The sequence below is a fragment of the Danio rerio genome, chromosome 13 (genome assembly GCF_049306965.1).
Source record: "Danio rerio strain Tuebingen ecotype United States chromosome 13, GRCz12tu, whole genome shotgun sequence".
In the NCBI taxonomy this organism is placed as follows: Eukaryota; Metazoa; Chordata; class Actinopteri; order Cypriniformes; family Danionidae; genus Danio; species Danio rerio.
In genome coordinates, this window is record NC_133188.1 from 10,152,336 (window position 1) to 10,176,495 (window position 24,160).

The following is a 24,160-nucleotide window of genomic DNA, read 5'->3' on the forward strand; positions in this document are numbered from 1 at the left end:
TTCATTCCTCCACTACACTTTTATTAAATAAAATCAGCTAAAAATGCACAAGATTTAGACTGCACTTTGACACTTTGAAGGCCCTGGTATCCTTTAAAGTTCTTCTTTTGTTTGAGTGCAAAAAGAAGCTTAAAGGCATTCTGACACCCCGCGATGCAGTAGGTGGGGTTGTAAATGTGTCAAGCTGCTCTATTGCCGTGTACCCCTAAACACAGCGATGGTGACTGAGAAAGAAGTAAGACACATGAACACATTTAACAAACAACCTTTTCCATGAAAATCACCATACACCACTTTTTAAAATAACTTGTATATACTTTACCTGCTTAGACTTTAGATTTCACTTTAGTTTTCAACTAGTGCGAATAGTAGGTTATTGCAAGAGTTGTTTACAAACAGCAGTTGGTACAACTTGGCTCTGCAAACTGAAGCAGGATCTTGTTTTGCCAGGAAAACCTTTTTACAAGTCTTGACAGTTGAAGAATTTTTGTTAATCTTGTACTTGGCCAGATTGACTGGGAGGCATCAGACGATCAGATGCAACAATGCTGGAACAAAGGGAAAGATAACCAGGTTGGTCAAATCTCCATCTATTGTGTTATCACCTCTGGATCGTGTACTGATGTAGATTTCCTCACTCTTACAGACGGAGTGTTTCAACCACATTCGCTTCCTGCAGAGGTTCAACAGCACACACTTGTACACGTGCGGCACACATGCTTTCAGCCCTCTGTGTGCATACATTGTAAGTCACTACCATTTTTGCACATTGTAGGTTGAATTTACACTGACACCATTTTCAATCAAAAATGCAAAGAAGTTGTTATATTATTTTATGGATTTTGGCTCTTCATTTACATGACAACAGCAAAAATCCTTGCTTATTTTTAGTACAATGTTTTCATATTCAGATGGGCAGTTTACAAGACAACGTTTTAAGCTTAAAACATTACGTTTTTTTATATGTTTTGCCTGTTCATTCATACGACAATGCCACTTTTTTGACTCAAAACCATACATTTCAAAGCAGGTTCAATGCCACAATAGATGCGACCGTGTAAACATCTGAAAACAAAGGTATTTGAAAATGAAGACAAAGGGGGAGTATAGATTAAATCCCGGTCAGATCACACAAATTTGTCATGATTTTCTTTGACATAGGGTGTTGTGGGGATTTATAAACAACAAATAGGTGTCGTGACTCTAGGGATGCAACGATTAATCTGTTTCACTATTAACCACGGTCCGTGACGTCATTGACATTCGCTTTAAGATTTAAAGGGCTAGCGTTGCACCAGACCCCCTTAAGTGGTGTCGTTGGAAAGTGTAGAATCTATATTTTATGCACATATGCATCACTTCGGTTTTTATTCTACTGTATAAAAGTTATTTACACTTTAATACACAGTATTTTAGAGACCCGAGCTAGGTTCATTTTCATATTTTTTCATATGACACATGTACAAGTTATAGCTCAAATGAAAGCTCTTTCCGGTGCTCATACAGTTCTAGCATTTTTTTACTGAATTATATTCATATGCCAAACAGTTGTTGAATGAATTGTGGTGTTTCCATGGCGCAGAAATGTAAACAATACATTCATGATCAATAAGCAGCCCCAGATAGCACAGACAGCTGTCATCTCTTACCTTATGCTGTGCGCTTCAGGGCCATTCTCCTCTGTTTTAGAGGTGATGTGCATAAGCAATCCTTTTATATGTCTGATTTGGTCTAAACACAGTGAATTATGTTTGATCAAACAAAAGAATAGTGAAATATGTAAACAAGGATCGGTCTCTGTGGCTTGTATAGCACCTCTCATCAGTTGGAATGCAATAACTTTTGCATAGATTATGGTAGAGACATTTTTCTTTTTTCCTATGATTACAGACATGTGCAGGAAACACCAAAATTAATTACAGCACGCTAGACCACACAGAACCTAAAAGGTGCACTTTCAAATTTGAGTTTATAAAAAAAAAATACAAAAAGCGCCTTTTTTAAGTGTTTATTATAACACAGACAACATATACAGTTATTTTAAACACTTTTAATAGTGTTTTATGAAAATTTAAAGAGTTTTCTTTAAAATGATACCACATTTTTGCATTTACACCTCTGCATGTGGATTTGGGAAGCTTTTAAATTTGGGTAGGCAAAATCTAGGCGGAAATTCCAAAATAACAGCAGAGTTTAAGTGGTTGAACGCGCTTTCGATCATCACAGTTACTTAATTGCAAAGGCTTCTCAACATCATGTATTTTTTGCATTTTTCCAGGATGGAAGGGAGTTTAAAATCTCATCAGTCTTTGAAGAGGGTCGAGAGAAATGTCCATATGACCCCTCAAAAGGCTACACTGGCCTGCTAATTGGTATGTCAACAACAATATTTTACAGTATAATTAATTTGGTATTGGTTCTTTTTCGGGAACAATTCATGTGATCAAATGTGAATTGAATGATGTCAAAATTTTTAGAGCTTTACTGGAAGATCTCTTAACTACATCTGTCCCCTCTGTTTCCCTCAGATCAGCAGATGTACACAGCGTCCCAGTATGAGTTCCGGAGTTTTCCAGATATCCGGCGCAACTCTCCAAACCCCATACTGAAAACAGAGGAGGCTCCGACTCAGTGGCTCCAGGGTTAGTTTGCTGCATCACATATTTTAGTCCCATTTTTCATCTTATACCATCAACATAACTACAGTATATGTTTGGATTTCTAGGATAACAATATTTAACCATTTAACACTAGATTGGTGTCTGCATGTCTGAGACAAACTATTTAATCTCAAATTTGTTTTGAATTTTTTAGCTCCTACCTTTAAAAATCTGTATTTATCTTGGTCACTTAGCAAATTTAAGTAAATAAATGTCCAATATGACATTTTAAATATATATATATGCTACTAATCAGTAGTTTATTTAATTTTTTGATGAAAAACCTTGGTGCTTTTATTCTGCAAAGACATGTTAAAGCATACCTATCAACACTCCCATTTTTCCCTGGAGTCTTCGCTATTTCAGACCCATCTGTCTTTCTATCCTCAAAAAATAGATATATTATTTCCATTTAATCAAGATTTCTGCATCTTACGACACTAAAAATGGTTGATAAAAATCCATCAACTAAATGAATTACAGTAAAAAATGTTTCAAGAGTCCACACTTAGCTGATGATTGATTATAAAGCTTGTTTGGCATGCTTTCCCGGGAGAGATAAGATCCTTGAGCCCAGGGCTCCTTTCTGCTTGCAAGGTGAGAGGGGAGTTTGAGCTCAGGTAGATCTCGAGAACTGCCCTGCTGTACTAGCTAATAAACAGATAGTGATTGCTCTTAAGAGATAACCACTTACTAGGAGCATGTCTATGGTGCCGATATGGATTAGTCAATTAACTTAAGTTGCATGTTTTAGGACGGTAAGAGGAAACCGGGGGCCTGGGGGAAACCCACGTGAGCACGGGGAGAACGTATAAACTTCGCACAGAAATGTCAGCTGGCTTGGTAAGGACTAGAACCAGTGACGTTCTTGCTGTGAGGCTACAGTGCTAACCACTGAGCCACCGTGCCACCCATCTAGGAAAGGAGGAGGAGTAGGGGTGGAAGGGGGAATTCTTCTAAATTAAAATGGCTGTTATATTGAACTTTGGGTATTTATAGTGGCTTAGAAATCGTCTGATTGGTGAATCATAAATTGGATAATGCAATCATAAGCACTCGATCCTCTCAAAATAAGTTTATAAATAAACTTCACTTATTAAAAAACTAAACTGTTGTTTTATATTGTACCATTTTTTTATTATAGATATTATAGTTGTATTTGTTCAAATGATTGCACCCTTGGTAAGCATAAACATCTTACCAACAGCAAACCTTGTGGAATAATTTAGTACATTAAAAACAGACATAAACAATAAAATTACATAATTTAATGTGCTGCATTGAATTCTATTTTTATTTTCCTTTGTGTGGTGATCTGCTAACCTCAGTCTGCTTTTTTGTCACTCTCAGAGGCTGATTTCGTGGGTTCAGCGCTGGTCAGAGAGAGCCTGAGCAGCTCAGCAGGAGATGACGATAAGATTTACTTCTTCTTCACAGAGAAAAGCCAGGAGCTCAGTCCATACTTCAGCCACAGCAGAGTAGCGCGAGTCGCCCGCGTGTGCAAGGTTTGATGTCTCACATGCCTCTCTACCATTACTTTTACTTTTAATCCCTACAATGAAAAGGTTCGTTTTTGACCATATTTGGAATGGTTATGAATATTAATGAGCTCTGCTGGCACAGCTCCACAGCTCATGTCAGTGACTGGTGCTCACACACATATTTACACACACATATACTTTACACACACACACATAAACACACATAGGCAAATATATATTTTAACAAATTGAGTAGTTACTTTGTAAAATTACTGTGTTTTTAGCTGAAGTGGTAGAGATGTTTATTTTAGCTAGAAGGAGCGAGTAAATGAAATTAAATGAAATTTTGCTCTTGAGTTGTGTTGTAATAATACTTAATTATACTGCTGCACGGTGGCGCAGTGGTAGCACGTTCGCCTCACAGCAAGAAGGTCGCTGGTTCGAGCCTTAGCTGGATCGGTTGGTGTTTCTGTGTGGAGTTTGCATGTTCTCCGCATATTCGTGTGGGTTTCCTCCGGGTGCTCCGTTGTCCCCCACAAGTACAAAAATAAGTGGAATAGGTAAATCGGGTAAGCTAAATTGTCCATAGTGTATGTGTGTGAACGAAGGTTTATGAATGTTTCCCAGTGATGGGTTGCAGCTGGAAGGGCATCCACTGCGTAAAACAAATGCTGGATAAGTTGTTGGTTCATCATGCTGTGGCGACCCCAGATTAATCAAATTAATTATACCCTAAAAAAGATGACAACAGATATATATATAAATATATATATATATATATATATATATATATATATATATATATATATATATATATATATATATATATATATATATATATATATATGTGTAAAACATATAAAACTATTAAACACTATGGGCCCTATCATCTGTATTTTAAATTTTGACGATGAACTGTTATAAGATAATCCATACCTGGTTGCATTAACTGAGAGCTTTATAATGATAGTATCCTTTTTAAAATAAGAGTCCCACACACACAGTAAGTCCAATAATAATATAAGTTTAGATAAACTTAAAAGTAAGGGAAATAATTATTGTTGCCAATCAAAGACTGCCTGGGGCATGCATTGGGGCTTGCATCAGTGTCTGTGTTTTCCTTGTTTTTTGCTGGTATTTTACACTCACAGGATTTACACTATAGTTTGGGGAAAATTGTATTTAAGGCACACGGTATGCCATTTTTATGCACTGAAATCTCATTATACCTTGATACATATATATAGATTTTCATTGTTTGACACATTTTTAAGCCTTGCCTTTCCGAGAGCTCTTCTTTACTGTAATTGGTCAGATGGCAAAGTATGTTGTGATCAGGGCTTAATTTGTGCTGGAACAAATTAACCTCTGAAATCTGATCCGGCACCTCATTTTACCAATCCCCCTCCTCGATCGCCCTCCTTACCCGTCTGCTGTTCACTTTCACTGTCTTCCGCGACTCCCCAACCCTCCTCACTTTCATCTGTAATACCCCTCCACCCCTCCGCCTTCCACCGCACCAACCGCCATAGTTGCTATAACCCCCCACCCCCTGCTCTTCACTTTTGTGCGCGACACCTCTCCATCGTCTGGTAACATGCTGTTAACCCTATCTGTCCCTGGACCTCAATATTGCTGTATACAGTGATTGTCAGAAATAAAAAAAACAATTATCATATCTGAATATCTGTGCTAGAAATGTGTCTTCTTGACATGTTGACAACACAAAAAAAGCTACAACTTTAGTGTTTGAGGGTCAAGACAGACAGGGAATTACACAAATCTGTTAGTAATCTTTATAGGTTTGTGCTGGAAGTATGACTCAATGTTTACAATAGCTTCTTTCTTTAGGAAATATTTAACTCAACTTATTGTATATTTGGATCTTTAACGCTTTGCAGACTTTTATACATTCACAAACAGCTCTAATATGCACCGCATATAAAATAATATCTGAGAAAGCATAACTGGGACGCTTATAAATTAGTGGGGAAGAATCCAGAGTGTGGTGAATATGCTTTGCATAGTAAAGTGGAACAAAAATGGTTGGGAATTGAATCAGTTCCACAGGGGAATGGGAGAAAAGAACAACAAATGTTTAATTCTCTCCACAAACTAATGCTACTCTAAAACAGGAAGATGAAATGACACACTTCTCCCTTGATTCGATTTGACAGGGAAAGTAGCACACATAAGCGAATGGATTTGAGGCACTAAACCATTTTCTTCACAGCTTTGTAAGAGCCCTGGTCTCCAAATGCTTCTTTATTTGAAGTGTGGTTTTCTACAGGTTTTCTGCTAGTGTTTTTAGGCATCTTGATTTCTCTATCAGTTCCCTTCCCACGAGACTCGCCTCTGTCTCGATTCTCAATCCATCAGTCTAGCTCCACACTCAGATCAAAGTGCCAATTGAACATGTCTGCAATTTCACATCTTTTCTAGAATGCTACTCTTCACTGTTTATTTACCCTGCGATGGTTTTGTGTGCTTTTAGAGTTTTGCTCAGTGATCAATGTAAGTGAATTCAGTGTTCTCAGCTGGTATGTTTCTTTATTTGTCTAAAGGCACAGAGCGCATCTTTGCAGTCTTAAAGGTCAGAATGTTTACTGCATATCCAAAGTTTTTTATTGATAGCCTAACTGGGATTATTTCCCAAAGCAAGCGCATGAGTGTGACATTTGGGTTTAGCTGATATTATTGTGGAATCATTAGACATTATTACACTGAAACTGTGTGCAAAATTGTCTATTTTCATGCTTTCTATTTGTTCACAAAACTTTTGAGTATCTCCAAGAAACATATTTAAAACTACAGTATATTTAAATTTATTAAATGCATATTTTGAAAGAAAAAGTACTGAAATAACATATATTTTACTCATTGTGGGCTCTATTTTGACAATCCATGCGCAAAGTGCAGGGCGCAAACGCATTAGGGGCGTGTCAGAATTAGGGCTGCTCGATTATGGGAAAAATCATAATCACGATTATTTTGGTCATAATTGTAATCACGATTATTCAAAACGATTTGAATTTGAAATAACCAACGCGCTCTGCGCTGGACAATAGACCGGCTTTGTTCTGGTCTATAAAACAGACTATTATAGTTTCTCAAAATAGCAGCGCCCCAACGCCTCCTTTTTTGATCAGAATGCCTATGGGTGCACATATGAGCGCAAATGCATTTGCTAGTTAAACATTGTGGTGCAAAACGTCAAAATGACTCTTGCGCCAAGCTGAAACAAGCAAACAACAATTGTGTCGCACCTTGCGCAACATTGCGCCGGGTGTATGATAGGGCCCTGTATGTTACATTACCATGTCATCTTAAATGATTTGTGCAGCTGTGATAAAATCTTGGGGCCCTATCATACACCCGGCGCAGTGTGGCGCAAGACGCGGCGCAATAGTCTTTTGGTAGTTTCAGCTTGTCGCAAGAGTCGTTTTTAGGCGTTGCGCTACGCGGTTTAAATAGCAATTGCATTAGCGCTCATATGTGCGCCCATAGGCGTTCTGGTCTAAAAAGGAAGGCGTTCTGAGGCGGACCGCTGGCGCGTTGCTATTTTGAGAAACTATAATAGATTTTTCATTTGACCAAAACTAACCCGGTCTAAACTCCGGCGCTCTCGCTTATGCACTGCTTAATACACACAAGAAAGCAATAGGCAAATATCTTTACATATGAAAAAATGTAAATATTAAGGATATATATAGGATATAATAAGAATAGATATAGGATATAAATATAAAGGATTAAAATATGACAAAACATATTATTTTCTAGCCTACATAAATATGAAAAACCACTGCTTTTATGTCTTCTTCATCTCGGGAGGCTTTTTCAGTTCATTCATAACAATTTGCTTTTGTATAATGTTATTATTATTAGCAGTATTATTTATTATATCCATATATATATATTTGTTTTATTAAAAACAAGCTTAGATTTGCCCTGCTGCCAGGTTTAAAACCATATGGGGCATGGCAGGTGTATTTGGAAATAACTCAGTATTTTGACCACACTTGGTCATTATTATTCATTTATTCGTTTGCTAGAAATCAGAACTGAATTAATTATTCATTATTAACAAACAAAATTAATTATTTATAGGCTAATTGATGTCTGTGCGTAAAGGTTTCCCTATCCAAGAGCGAAAGTGATAGTAGATAATTTATCTCTCATTCTCACGCAGTAGATGTTCTGTTTAACAGTTTTCTGTTAAAAAACTGTTAACTGTTTGATAGTGAAATGCTCATTTTTTCCACTTAGACTTACTTTGTGTCCTGTAAATAGCGAATGCGCTCTTGGCACGACGCAGCTGACTCTCAAAGGTAATGGGAGACTCTAATTGGTTTATTCTCAAAACACACCTATAACTCATTAATAAAATAAACTCAACTCTTTTAGACCATCCGCCGAAGCGCAAGGCAGATTTCCTGTCCTTAAATTAGCAAAAACGCGTCCTGACACGCCCTGAAAGTGTTTGCGCCCTGCGTTTTGCGCTCTGCGCATGGACCGTCAAAATAGAGCCCTTGTAGTTTAAAATCTTGTTTGGGAATTAAAAAAAAAAAACTAATAATTAAAGAGCAGCTATTATAAGAATTAGAAGAATAGCTGTTTTGAAATTTGCCTTCCATGTAGTGTCTTCCTTAAATTCTAGATTTTCAAATGGCTCTGCCAAGCACTGTCCAATATTAACAAACTACATATCAATGGAAAACTTATTAATGCACAAGTTCCAAAAATGGAGACTTAATGTATGACTGATTATGTGGTTCAGGACTATATTTTACAGTTATAAAGTTTAAAAACTTGAATGTGATTTAACATAATAGTAGCTTAGATATAATAGTGTGAATGACCTTATATTGGTGTAGATTGAAGCCAGGCTGGTGAATTGTGTGAATCAGACTGTGAGGACTGAGGGCAGAATCAGCTTCTCTGTGGTAGTTCACACAGCAGGGTCACATTAATAAGCAGATTATTGTTCATTATCCAGAAGCTAGGGGGACTGAATGCTGTTAATACATACTCGCTGACACTGAGCTGAGGGAAAGCCATAATTAAACACAGCAACTCAGCTGTTGTCAGTAAAGCTCTGAATGAAGTCTTAATAAAAGCTTTATTACACCGGCGTATGCCAGAAATCACTCGCTATTTTGTAATACTTCAAATAATATGCCATGACTTATCATACATGAGCTCTGGTTTCATATATCCATGCATCTGCTTCTGAACATCAGCAACTGAGATAGTGGCATAATAACTCAACATTCAAAAGTCAGTTTCCTTTCTTCCGCATTGACTTAAAGGTCATTATATTATAGTTTTAGTGTTATTGCTGAAAAATAAGTACTGAGGATTGCTTTAAGAAGCTCAAAGTCAGTATACATGAAGATTTATTCTCCTCTTGGGAGGCAGAATGGAAAATTTGCTTCATCCCCTTGACATAATGGGGATTCCTTTTCATACAAAAAAAAAGGAGTGCATTTCCCTTTCCCACGGTCACATTGATGATAATGTTACAGTAACTGCTGCCAGCTGTGCCAAGAGCCGGTGATCCATGTTAACAGAAGTTATAAGCTTCCTTCTGCTGTTTTGCTAATAAAATGTACTAGTTGTAAATAGTTTTACTATCCACGAAGTGTATGTATGTGTAATTTGAAGTTGACGCTGTCAACGGAGTGCAAATCCAATTGCAAGTTTTATTAACAGGAATAGTCACTAAAGCAATGGTTAGCACAAGGACAATCAGGTACATACAGAGAATCCAGAGTTGTAGTCAAACAGGTGAGTGGACAGAAGGTATGCAGCAGACAGGAATAAACACTAAAACAAAGCAAGGATCAAATATGGCTAGACAAGGCAAAGAAAATGCATCAAAGTTCACAATCGGATAAACAAGACTCAGCAAAGAGGTGTGTGTGTGTGTATGTGCACTGTATTTAAAGTCAATCTAATCAGTCTTTGAGCAGCTCTGTGTGTGTAATCTGTGATCTGGAACAGGTTTGTGTGGTGCATGACTGGAACTTGTAGTCCATATACCAGTGGATTTTGAGTCCTTTAGCGATCTGCGTGTTTAGCAGCGATGTGTCAGGATGGATCTCTGGTGATTGTGACAGTATAAATGAGGCATTTATATTGTCTTACATATTTAATTTTGAGTTGGTGTTCATTCTGCTGTGGTGACCCCTGATAAATCAGGGATTAAGCTGAAGAAAAACGAATGAATGAATGAATGAATGAAGGAATATGTTGAATATTCTTTCACATGAAGTAAGAATGGACACAGCCATTGGAACCTTATTGGCTCAAGACTTCCAGTCTTATTCACTTCAATTGATTTTTAGCTATAAAAAAACTTTTTTTGCTGCTTGATGTTTTAAACTGGTATTTCTTATTATATTATTCAGATTTTTATGTATAATAGGCGACGTGGTGGCACAGTAGGTAGTGCTGTTGCCTCACAGAAAGAAGGTCGCTAGTTCGAGCCCCGGCTGGGTTAGTTGGCATTTTTGTGTGGACTTTGCATGTTCTCCCCGTGTTCGCGTGGGTTTCTTCCGGGTGCTCTTGTTTCCCCAAGTCCAAAGACAATTAGGTTAGCTAAAATTGTCCATAATGTATGTGAATGAGAGTGTATGGGTGTTTCCCAGTTATGGGAAACATATGCCAGATAAGTTGGCGGTTCATTCCGCTGTGGTGACCCTTGATTAATAAAGGGACTAAGCCAAAAAGAAAATGAATGAATGATTGAATGAATAGTTGTTGCTGAAGCATGTGATTCATATCTTTTCCAGTTATTTATGCTTTCAAATTGCATTATTGGACCTTTTTCTTTGCCCCATAAATTTTTGATTGACTTTAATAAATGGATTATTTTAACAAAAGAGTATATAAGAAATAGCAACTCCATTTATCAACATAAAAAATACTGGCAGCTCATTATTTGTTTTTATCAGTGCCAAAGTTTACATGAACATCCCAGACAACATATGACTATAAAAAATGTCTGTAAAAGTCATTTTGTTAATCTTTTGAGCATAAAAATGTGTCAGAGCACAGATCAAGCTCTCAAAATGCAATTCCAAAGCATAAAACACCTATGAATCAATAAGGGCTACTGTTAATCAAAGAGTATTATTTACAGCATTATGTTTTCTCTCTTTTTTGTTTGAAATATACAAGGGGTGCACTACACACACAAATAAATAATTTACTGTTGTTATCATAAATAATCTGTCACGTCAATACTGTAGTCTAAGGGCTCTATTTTACAGATCTAGGCGCAAAGTCTAAATCGCAGTGCGCAAAAGCATTAAGGGCGTGTCTGGATCCACTTTTGCTATTTTAGGGATAAAAAATTCCGCTTTGCGCTGTGGCGCATGGTCTAACAGGGTTGAGCATATTCTCTTAATGAGTTATGGGTGTGTTTTGAGAATAAACCAGTCAGAGTCTCATCTACTATTTATTTCCAAGAGTCAGTTGCGTCGCGCCATGACACATTTGCTATTTACATGGCAAACTTTGTGAGTGTAAAAAGTGAATGCTTCACTAGCGAGCAAACAGATAAACATACCATCTGCAGCAAGAAGATAAAAAATGAGCCTCCTCCAATGGCTTTTTTTTCACTTTCCCTTTTTGAGGATAAGGAAACGTGTTGTACGCACAGACATCCATTAGCCTGCATAATTATTTTAGTTTGTTAAGCACAAAGACTTGTTTTTAAAACTATTTCTAAATTCAGTTCTGATTTCCAGCAAATGAATAATGAACAATAGAACGAAGTGTGCTTAAAAAACTAGGTTATATCTAAACACACGTCCTAAGCCCCATATGGTCCAAAACCTGGTTTGATTTGATGGACAAATCTAAGCTTGTTTTTAATAAAACAAATATAAATATGAATATAATAAATAATACTAATGATAGTAATAATATTATATAAAAGCAAATTGTCATAAATAAACTAAAATAAGCCCCTCGAGATTAAGGCATGTAGGCAGTGATTTTTATATTTAAGTATAAAGTAATATGTTTGTATAATTTTAATCCTTTAATTCTTTTTCATTTATAAAGATATTTGTGTATTTCTGTACATCCTGCATGTTTTAAGCAATGTGTAAGCGAGGTGCACATCTAGCGTGCTCTGCGCTGGTTTTTGCTTTCAGCTGTGCTATTAAACAGTCTATTTTAGTTCCCTTAAAATAGCAACGCACCAACAACACGCCTTAGCACACCTCTTTTCTAGACAGAAACACCCAGGAGTCCACAAAGTGGCGCAAATGGATTTGCTATGTAAACAACGTGGTGGAAAATGGAAAAATTAAGGTTGCGCTAGACTGAAAATAGCAACACGTCAGGGCAAACAGGTCTTGCGCCCTGTTGCGCTGGGTGTAGGCTGTGTTAGGGCCCAAAGTCTGCAAAATAGCACTGTTGCTATCTGGATTATTTTCATTACTTTTCCTCTCACTGGTCAAATAGTGGCTTGTATGACGCTGCTCCTGGAGGACATGTAAAGTGAAGGTTTTAAAGCCGTGCTGTGACGCCATTGGTCTGACAGTGGAAACACAGCTTGATTTTGGCCTCACTGCTCCAAGTCTGAGGCTACTAGCCCCGTATGGCCCGTATAAATCCTGGTTTGTGTTGAGCCAACTGTGCGCGTCCAGCATCCAGCTGGTTGGTTCAGTAGCACCAGTACACTTACTGCACACCAGCTACTATATATATATATACCTTCTCTCCCTCAGTCTAATTGGTTAGCGACGTCACCAACCAGAGCGAGAGGTGGCAGTAATGCACCAAAAAGTTTGTTGTTGACCACCGTAAAACAGGAAGGAGAAGAAATTGTTATTCTCGCCATCATACGGGCTGTTTCTCAATTCCAAGAACGCAGAGAACGGACTTGTGTTCTTGTAGAGATCGGTCTTGCCAGGTGTCCTCGGAGGAACGAACTCAGGAGACAGCGAGGGCAGAGAACGTTTCCTTCGAGAAATGGGATGCTGCGTTCTTCCTGATGGTCATGTGACCTTCACGTGATTTAAATGGAAATTAATTAAACATTAAAGCCTGCATACAACGATTTATTGTTTTTCCCCTCTTCAAAATATATACTTTGCATAAAAACATTAGAAATATACTCTGCACAAGATAAATAAAACAGATTTTAATACGAATTTCAGCAAACAAACAACCCTTAAAGTGTTTATTCCTTTATTAAGATGTCCATGGTAATGTTTACTTTCACCGTTTCATTTAGGGAAAGTCCTGAGGTAAATAAGTGATATCTCTGAACTTTAATAATAAATCTAAATAAAATGCTGCGCTTCCCACCTCCAGTCGCAATGACTTCTGGGACTTCCAGAGCGAGTTTGGTGCTCAAGTCTGCATCAGTGCGTCCTCGATATCAAGAAGACATCCGGGAAGTTTCACGCGTCCTCCGTACTTGCGGTCTTGAGTATTGGAACTGAACTTAGGCAGCTGATGATGACGTTGCACGAGAACACGAGGACGCAAGACCGCATATTAAGAAACAGCCATGGATTTTATTTCATCTGCTAGACTAGGGATGTCCAAATTCGGTCCTGGAGGGCCGGTGTCCTGCTGAGTTTAGCTCCAACTTGCTTCAACACACCTGCAAGGAAGTTTCTAGTATGTCTAATAAGCTTGATTAGCTGGTTCAGGTGTGTTTGATTAGTGTTGGAGCTAAACTCTCTAGGACAGTGGTTTTCAAACTGTGGTACGCGTACCACCAATAATATCCAGCTGCAGGCCCGCAGGTATGCGGGCTTCCTCCTAGTGGTACGCAGAGGAATCGCTAAATAATGAAAGAAACAATTAACACTTTTAATCCTTTGATGCGTGCAATAACATCGATGTGATCAGCATTGGCTCTTTTGTGAAGCGTACGAGCACAGTGCTGTGCTTAGAGTGTTTATTTTAGTGCATTGTGTCATAAGCTGCTAAAAACCAGTTTCCGAGGTTTAAGAATTGATTCTGAAGTAGAGATTTGAATGACATGAAAAGTGCTTTCAGCGAGGATTAACGTAACTGGTAGACGTGGTGCGCCGCAATCAAAATGGAAAACCAATCAAAAGCATCAGAATAAAATCGCTTAAATAAATGGACTTAGCATAAGGCATTGTGCATATCAAAAACAGGCAAAGCAACAAATGAATATTATTCAACATATTTAAATGTGACCCCTTTTGTAATCTTTAACATTTTCATAAATAACTGTAATTTAATTACAGTAAATGTTGTAAATGTGAGTCTTATGTTGTATCTTCTTTCAGCCGTTCTCTGTCATTTCATCTTGCAGAGGGACAGAGGAGGTCTCCTCACACTACAGAAGAAGTGGACGTCCTTTCTGAAGGCACGTCTGGTGTGTTCTTTACCTGACTACGAATTTCATTTCAACGTGTTGAGGAGTGTGTTTTTCCTCGAAGGCTCCAGCTCTCAGGACTCTGCTTTCTATGGCATATTTGGCTTGGAATGGTAAGAGCACTTTTTCTTTTAATGTTTGTTTTGCATTATTGGCTATGTGAGTTTTATCGTTAGTGTCTTTTATTTTTCATGTCATCTGATTCTCCTTAGAAAGGTTGGATTTTAGTGACTCCGTAGGTCCTGACGCACCAACCCAATGGTGGCTTTCATTGAGTGTGGGTCTGTGTCGGTCTGGAACACACTAAATGATTTTCAGATCTTTACTGATTTTAAAATGATGGGAGACCAGAGACATTTGGACAGTTTCAAAGAGTTTTTACCATGATGGGGATGATGATCTTTACTCGGGGTTGATGATCTTTACTCAGATTGACATAATCATTTGGCTCTTCTGGTTCTTTTCTGCTGGAACAAAAAGGACAAAGTAGAATTTGAGTCAAATGTGTTGCCATATTTTTTAGTCTTCTCCACTTTTGGGATACTTTTTAATTATGAAAGCACACAACTTCCACTTGTAAAGTTGGCTTGGTCTCACTGACTATTATGTTTTTCTGTCAGGGTTAGCCTGAGTCAATTTTGATATTACAGTTGAGGATTTTGGGGATAAAAAAGTTGGTTGCTTCAATCCTTAAATCAGACCTCCTTGATTGCTAGGACTGCAAATTGGGGTTAAAAGCTCGACATTTACAAGAGCATGTTAGATCTTAGTTTTTATGGTGTATATTGGACTTTACTGGACGCTATTAGGGGCTTTTGGGTGGTTTAACATGTTAAATTGTCAGCATCTATTAGCACCAATGCTGTTGGTGCGTGCGTGAGAAGTTTTAGTTTTTTTAAACAAATACGAATAAAGAATATCAAAGCAAGCAAAGAATTCAAGATGGCAAAGGCATCTTCACTGAGCACAAATTAGTATTTTTTTGTCATTATTATGAATTTTTACAACAGACAAGCACATGTTATAATGTATTCATAACCGCGTTTGTGTTTTACTGTCATGTTTTTAAAAAACGCTATAACAAAAAATGCTAAATTTCACTCTTTATAATCCATAATAATACCTGTATAGCAGTCTCACAACATTCTGACACTAGCAGTTACGATCTTATTGCCACATTAGATTGTTATAATAACATAATATACGCCTTCAGTGATTTCCTGAAGATAAATACCAAAAAGTAATACAACTGGAATAACTGCAGTCGCGATCGCGTGATCTCATATGGAGCAAGAGATCACAATAACATATGATGACGTGTGCAGGTGCTATAGTGCTGTCCCAGTTCTTAAGGGTATATTTTGAAACCCTTCCTCTTCACACTCAGTTTTAAGGGCCAAGGGGAAGGGGTATAAAAATGGAATTGGGATTGGGCCTATGGGTGGTCGTACTTTTTCGTACAGTGTGCCTAAGCTATGGAATGCCACTTCTCTGGACTCTTTTAAGAAACTTCTCAAGACTCACCTTAATTATTTTTGTTAATTTAATCATCCAATTATACTCAATCGTTCATATTTTATCGTTTTACTGTGGTCTTTTTTTTTTTACTTTTTTTATTGTTCTGCTTTGTTACTGTTTGCCTTGTATGCCTTGTTGCGCTTTGGGTCTGAGAAAAGCGCACTACAATTAAAATGTATTATTATTATTATTATTGAAGTCAAGCCTGAATGGCTAATCCTACCACTGCCTTTGTGATAGTATGCAGGCAAGGGGACCAAAAGCTGCTATTTGATTGGCTAAATCGTGATTCACATGACCTAGTTATCATTACAGGTTTTCCAATGGTAAGTGAAACAGACATTTTCATTTACCCCAGAATGAGAAATCTCTGCTTAAACTTTTCAACAAAAGAAAACATCCTCTTAAATGATCCTGGCAGCTGTGTGCGGAAGCTTGAAGTTTTGCGTTGCTGTGCATGCAAATAACACTTCGGTCAATAGTGATTAAAAGACGCTGCCAGGAAGCATCATGTCATTTAGCTGTGACTGCCAGGTTTGCTGAAATGAATTTTGCCTGTTAGTAAGTTCATCTGTCAGCCCAGATGCATTCCCACTCTTATATCACATGAGGCGACAACATTTACAGTCCACCAGGATCATCAGAATGAAATCGCTGACACGTCCTCTTACCGCCTGGAGTGGAGAGCATGTTTAATTCATGAGCAGGTCACATTCTCTCAGGAGATCTGAGGATTTGCTCTGGACACGTATACAGAGTCGCCATTGACCAAATTACTTTGTACTTTGAAGCTCGAGGGCTTCTGTGTCTTTCAGCACGGCAGTTAAGCATTTTCTTTTCATTCAACTGCTTCCTTTCACACTTTTCTTCAGAGCTAAACTGGTTATAGCACATAGGTCAAACACGCTTTACGTCTGCCGTTTTGACTGACATGACAGGCCTAACGCCCTGCTGAAACCAGAGGGGTGTTTCTGATGAGCTGCCAGGCAATCAGTCTGTGGGTTGCAGCAGCCTGAGGTGAAAACCGCAAACATGCTGCATGAGTAACAGTGATGAATGACGGGACAGGCGGGACCATAATGTTTGCTAGGTTTGAAAATAATTAAGGAGAGAGAGCGAGAAATAAAGTGAGAAAGAGTGCGTCAGCTGAGCTCTGGTGACCTGATCATGCTGACCTCCAGGGTAAGGGTGAACGGCTGTGGTGTCACTGTGTCATCGCTTTGGGTGTAAAGTTTACATTGACGTGGGTGTTTGTTTTCCTGAGTATTAGGCAAGTCTGAATCAGACCAGAAATCTCCAATGAAAGACCTTTTCTCTTAAAGGAACAGTTCATGCAAAAGCTGAAAATTGTGTCGTCGGGTGTATCATTTTGATTGACATGTTGTCCTTTATAACATGTGCAAATGAGTTATTTAATATAATACCCTAGGCTGCCAGTTTCCATAAAATTATTGTTTATGTGCTGTTAAAAGTTTTATTGACAGTTTTATTGATGGATGCAGTTTGTGGATAATCTACAGGGTGGGCCATTTATATGGATACACCTTAATAAAATGGGAATGGTTGGTGATATTAACGTCCTGTTTGTGGCACATTAGTATATGTGAGGGGGCAAACTTTTCAAGATGGGTGGTGACCACGGTGGCCATTTCGAAGTTGGCCATCTTGGATCCAACTTTTGTTTTTTCAATAGGAAGAGGGTCATTTGAATAAACATCAAATTTATTGGGAATTCCACAAGAAAAACTGTTTTTTTTATTTATTAATATTATTGGTGTTTAACAAGACAATACATCAAAGTATACAATACAACATAGGAAAAATAACAGATTGTCTTATTTTTCTTATTTTCCCAATAACCCCTAAAAAATAAATTAAATACATATATGAATTATAAACAAACATATCCTCTGAAAGAAAAAAAATGAATAATAATAAATTAAAAATTCAAAGAAATTATAAAAAAAAGATAGAGCAATTTTACAATTTTAAGAGCAAAAAAATAAATAAAAAAATGAAAAGTTGACATTAAGTGAAACGGAGGGTCTGACACAGAGGCATCCATTTGCAGTATATTTATTAAACAGAGTTTAATAACAAACAGCACACAGATGTTAAGCATGTGCAAACTCACATAAAACACAGTTGTAGTTAGTCGAAGGGCTGGCGGCTGGCAAACACAAGGTGAGTATTCAGGCATGGGTCAAAGGCAGGCGGCGAGGATCAAAGTCAGGATGCAGGCTAGAGTTCAGGGAAGGCAAAACAGAGTCGAGATAGTAGTGATGTGACGTCGTGCATCGAGGCTTCGAAGCATGTATCAAAAAAACGATACATCTTGCAGTGAAGCAGTGTACCAAAGCTTGATTCGTTTTGCCATCATCACGTGATCAGTGACGTCCGAAGCTTCATTTTTGCCTATACCCACGTGACTGCTTCGAATTTTGATTCAAAGGTTTAAACACCCTCATGGGTTAGTAAAGTGTATAGCGAGAGATTAGGCGTCGATTACATACATTTCTATTGTTTCAATGCACTGCACCTGTCTCACACACCAGTAATTAAACCAAAATACAATAGTAATTAATAGTAAAAAGGTTTTGAACCATACTACAGTGTATTAGCGTATTTTTTTTTACAACTATCTTTAAAGAAAACCACTGCATATCGTAGTATAGTGTTTAACAGAGACCAGCTGGCAAATATCGCCCAAACACCTCACTCACATAGCCTCCTCCTAGAGCATTCGCCTCCCTTGCAGGAATCGCTGGTTTGATCCCCGCTTGGAACAAGATTAGTTGTAATATGATAAACTTTTGAATACCTTGGATGTTACTACAGTCATCAGTGGTGTAATGTAATATGTCTTATCTGTAAAAACTACAGTAATTGAATAATTTGTTTATATTGCTGTTGTTGTATTACTACATGAATGAGTTGGTCAGTTGTGAACATTTGACTGTCAACACAGTGCTTTCCCACACTTTAACCAGAAGAGGTCCTCATCGAGCTCTGATTTAGAAAGCTTCGAGTAACGAACCTTTTTCCAATTCAATTGAGTTGAGCACTTCACTGGTTCAGAAAGCTTCATTTCACCATCACTACCAGATAGTTCAAAGTTGTCAACAGGGAGAGCAGGAAACGAGCAGGAGTGTTAGCCGGGGCAGAACAAGACTTCACACTGAACTGGAGTAAGAGTGTGGCTTATATAGGTGAGTGTGGGTCGTTAGCGGGATGAGGAACAGGTGTGTGCGCTTGTCAGTTTAAGTGGATGATGTAATGTCTAGAAGTCCGGTGATGATGACCTCTGCTGGCCAGAGAGGGGAATGACTGGGACCGAGTCGGTGACATTAAGGAGTCAATATGTCCTCTTTTCAATTATTTACTGTGTATTAGATCTGATATCAACTGAGGGTAAGCCTTTGATATAGTCTAAAATAGGGTTCCAGGTCTTGTATAAAGATTTGAGAGATCCTGCAAGTAAACATCTTAATTTCTTAAGTTTTATGTAACTAAAGATTTCTCTGATCCACATGTCATGTGATGGAGGAATCACCTGTTTCCATTTGATAAGAATGACTTGTCTAGCTAAAAGAGTAGAAAAAGCAATAACCTGGCGAGATGCAACAGTCAAGTCAACTCTCTCTGAAATGCCAAAAAGAGCTGTCAAGGGGTTAGGGTCTAGATTCATGTAAATAGATTTATTAAGTGTGTCAAAAACACTGGACCAGAAATTTTTCAATTGGGAAAACTCCAGAACAAATGGACATGATTGGCAGGAGACTGCTTACAACGATGACAGGCATCACTTCTATCAGGGAAAAATTTGGCTAATTTGGAAAAAACAAAAAAACAAAAAAAACAATGGTTTTAACGTAAATTCATTATTTCAAGAGTTCTGAATACTTATAAAATGTGTTCAATGTGCTGCCCATTGTGTTGTGTTGTCAATGCAACCCTCTTCTCTCACATTTCACACACTGATAGCAACACCACAGGAGAAATGCTAGCACAGGCTTCCAGTATCCATAGTGCCAGGTGCTACACATCTTGTATCTTCACACCATAGACAACAAAGATAGTGGGCCCATTCTTCATCAATGGAAACCTCAAGGCCACTGGATATTTGAAGCGCATAGTCTAACAGGGTTTTGCTTATTCTCTTATTGAGTTGTGAGTGTGCTTTGAGTAAACCGTGTATTGAACCAATCAGAGTTTCATCTCCCATTCAAAATAATAGTCAGTTGCGTTGCGCCATGATGCATTTGCTATTTACATGGCAGACTTTGTAAGTGGAAAAACTGAACGCTTCACTAGCGAGAAAAAACAGACCATCTGCAGCGTGGGGATAAAGAACAAGCCTCTTCCATTTAGCCTCTTTACTTTCTCTTTACTTTATTTTTACTCTGTACTTCTTTACTTTGATGGATAAGGAAAAGGAGAAAACTCACTCCACTGAAGACATCGATTAGCCTACATATTTAATTTCATTTGTTAAGCACAAAGATTTGTTTCAAAGCCATTTCTAAATTCAGTTCTAATTTCCAGCAAACACTGAACAATAACAACGAAGTGTGGTTTGATTATATAGAAACACACGTCCTATTCTTATGCCTCATATGGCGAAACGTCTCCAAACCTCCAAACGTCTCCATACCTCCTTTTTAGAGCAGCACACCAATAAAGTTCACAAAGTGGTGCAAATGGATTTGCTATTTACATGAAAACATGAAAATGAGGGTCACACCAAACATGCTTTACGTCTTATTGCGCCGGGTGTATGAAAGAGTGTATGAAATGTTCTGCTGAGGGTCAAAAACTCCTTTAACAGATAATAATCAGTTACTTCTAAATTCTGATGTTTTTGAAATGTCAAATATTGAGAACAAAAGTACAAAAAATGAGGTTATTCATGGCCTCTTTAAAACCTGGCTTTTCAAGACAAAATAGCACAACATGTTTTTACTCTTCCAAGGTCTTTCTATTGTTGAGCCCTGCATATGAATGCTGAATTGTTTATTTTATTCGTAGCCAAAGTTATAGATGTGTGGGGGAAGAATTGAGAGATTGAAAGATGGTGACGATTCTGGGGGCCCTGGTTGGGAGGGGTCGCAGCGATTTTAGTTCTTCACCTACTGTAGGCGATATTATAATTTCAATGTCATGGAATTGGATTTTGACTGGAATATAAAACAAGTTGTTTGGAGAAATTTTGAACAGTTTCTAAAACTCTTGTATCATTGCATGGAAGAGAGCAGCTTGGACATTCTGCTAAATATACAGTTGAAGTCAGAATTATTAACCCTCCTGAATTATTAACCCCCGTGTGTACTTTTTGCCCCAATTTCTATTTAACAAAGAAGATTTTATTCAACACATTTCAACTATCAAAACTATCAAAACATAATAGTTTTAATATCTCATTTCTAATAACTGATTTATTTTATCTTTGCCATGATGACAGTATTTATATTTTTTCTAGATAATTTTCAAGACACTAGTTTTCAGCTTAAAGTGACATTGAAAGGCTTAACTAGGTTAATTAGGCAAGTTAATGTATAATGATGGTTTGTTCTGTAGACTATAAAAAATAAATATACCTCAAAGGGGCTAATAATTTTTACCTCAAAAGGGTATTTTAAAAATTAAAAACTGCTTTAATTCTAGCTGAAATAAAACAATTAAGACTTTCTCCAGAAGAAAAAATATTATCAGACATACTGTGAAAATTCCCTTGCTCTGTTGAACATCATTTATGAAATATTTAAAAAAGAAAAAAGGGGCCTAATAACTCTGACGTCAAATGCATAACCTTTGTATTCTATGAAAAAAAAGAAAAAGCATCTCCTGTATATTTGGAATGACACTAGGAAGTGTAATTGCTAGATAAACTGTAGAGTACTATTGGAAACGATTCTTTCCTATATTTCCACTTTTTCCTTTATAATCACTTATTATAAGTGTCCCTTGATTTTTATCACTAGGTTGCACTTGAGGAGCTTTGTCTATGTTCCTGTCTCACCCCTTTCACCCACTCACTGTCATCCCTCACCTCTCTTGCACACTTTTTGATAAATTTGTAATCTATTTTTCGTGTTTCCATGGTTACACAGTGGGCTTATGAGGGTTTTTCGCAGGCATGCCAAGACCTTGAGAAACAATGAGCGCAGCGCAGGCTGAGAGGCTCTTCGCTTAATAAACCCATGCGTACACCAACTGGAAAAACTAGGCTGATTCACAGCTTTCATGAATGTACCGTCTATTCACAAATCTTCTTGGAAGTATAATGGAAAGAGTGGGCGTTGGTATAGAGTAGGATTTCTTTCTACTGCTCTGAAAGAATACTAACCAGTGCTTATACCTTTTTTAATTTTTCAGGAAAAATGTCAAAGCATCTGCTATCTGCCAGTACTCAGTTTCGGATATCCAGTGGGCCTTTGATGGGCCTTACATGGAGAGCAAAGAAGACTCCAACTCCAAATGGACTCAGTACACAGGGAAGGTGCCAGAACCGCGACCCGGCTCGGTAAGCCCAATGGAAGCAGTACTGGATTACAGCTAAACTGATCCCCTGTTCCGTCTTACACTGGTTTGATTATCATCATCTCTGAAACTCTGCCTGCTTGCTGACTATGACAGGAAAGCCAGCATTTCATAAGTCAGCATTTCATAAGTGGAGCTACTAAAGCTCTCTAATAGCTGTGTGGTTTTGACACAAGTCTCTGCTTCAGACAGCACACAGAGGTACAGGTAGTGTCATTCTGGTTTTATCCAGAAATCAGAAGCTGATGAGCAATTTTGCAGAGTGCATATGGAGAAAAGGGCTTATTTCATCAAAGCTTTTTTTTGCCATGGAGATTAGTGTCAGGCGGAAAATCTTGGCTGATTGGGTGCATTATGAATTGTAAATCTGCGATAAGTCTAATGAGCAAGTGAGACGCTTTACAGTATAATTGATGTCTTAGAAACATAAAGGAAAGGATCATTTAAGTTTCTTTGGCCTACCTTACGTTTTTACACAAGCTGTCAAGGTATGGGGTGAATGGAGAGGAGGCCAGGACCCAAATGCGGAAAATGAAGGATTTATTAAAAAAAAAAAAAAACTCAAATCTCCCCATGTGGGGAAAGCATGGCATTATATTACACACTCAACTAGACTTCACTTGATTTGGTTCCTTGCATGACACACTACATTAAACAACTGTTGTAGACCAGACATCAACGGACCTCATACAACAGCAAGAGAAAGCATACAATCAACAACGGACCAGCACAGAACAGAGCACACTAGGAGAATAAATAAACAAGGTGGGTGGGACAAGACACTAGACAAAAGAACACATAGTACAAGAACACAACACAACCATGTGCTTACATACAAACAGGACTAGAACACACAGCCAATGAGAGAGCTCATTGACTGCAGGCTCACATAAAACAAGATACTAAAGCTTGTGGTTACGATGTAAACATGAAACAGAACACACGAGCATACGATAAATAAAGATACTGTGCGCTCACATATGCGACGTAAATGTTCCCTCCCAGCGCCATCTGAAACCGAAACCAACTGAAACGCTGAAATGAGCATCACATTGCAGACAAAAACACGAGGACAAGAGGGCGCACCCATACCACGTCCGGACCTGGCGGGCCCGCATCAAGTGTAACCAGGCAGGCACTCACACAATGATAAGGACAATGACAAGAAAGAGGTACTCAACCCGAGAAACCTCAAGCCGAGCACCACATATAACACATGACCTGACTAGTGTTAGTACTCTGCCACCAAAACAAGAATTAACAGGATTGGAGTGGCAGAATCCAGACACAAGACTTCCAGTAAGGTGACATTCCATGTCCTATGAGCCAGTTTCTGTGCCCGACGATCGAGTTGGCATAGTCCTAACCTTTGACCCACCACCTGTTCTACAATGCACCGGCCCATTACGACTCCCCCTGTAGGTGGTGGGCCCGCAGGAGGATGGTCCCATGTTGCTTCTTCAGGCTAAGCCCGCCCGGGTTCAGTGGGACATGATTAACAGATTACACACAGGGGTGAGACACAGGTGGAAACGCTGAACACCAACAAATGGCGGGAAAACAGAACAAAGGAATCACAT

At 38.2% G+C, this 24,160-nt stretch overlaps 1 protein-coding gene across 3 annotated transcripts in view; it reads left to right on the forward strand.

Moving 5' to 3' along the window:
* sema4ga (sema domain, immunoglobulin domain (Ig), transmembrane domain (TM) and short cytoplasmic domain, (semaphorin) 4Ga) overlaps positions 1-24,160 on the forward strand; it is a 109,655-nt gene that overhangs the window by 68,316 nt on the left and 17,179 nt on the right. For all 3 annotated transcript variants that reach the window (XM_073920699.1, XM_073920700.1, XM_073920701.1), the window contains exons 4-10: positions 511-573; positions 647-745; positions 2,279-2,372; positions 2,529-2,642; positions 4,011-4,165; positions 14,460-14,635; positions 22,416-22,563. In XM_073920699.1, the coding sequence (XP_073776800.1) occupies positions 511-573; positions 647-745; positions 2,279-2,372; positions 2,529-2,642; positions 4,011-4,165; positions 14,460-14,635; positions 22,416-22,563 (849 nt within the window). The remainder of the gene's footprint in view (positions 1-510; positions 574-646; positions 746-2,278; positions 2,373-2,528; positions 2,643-4,010; positions 4,166-14,459; positions 14,636-22,415; positions 22,564-24,160) is intronic.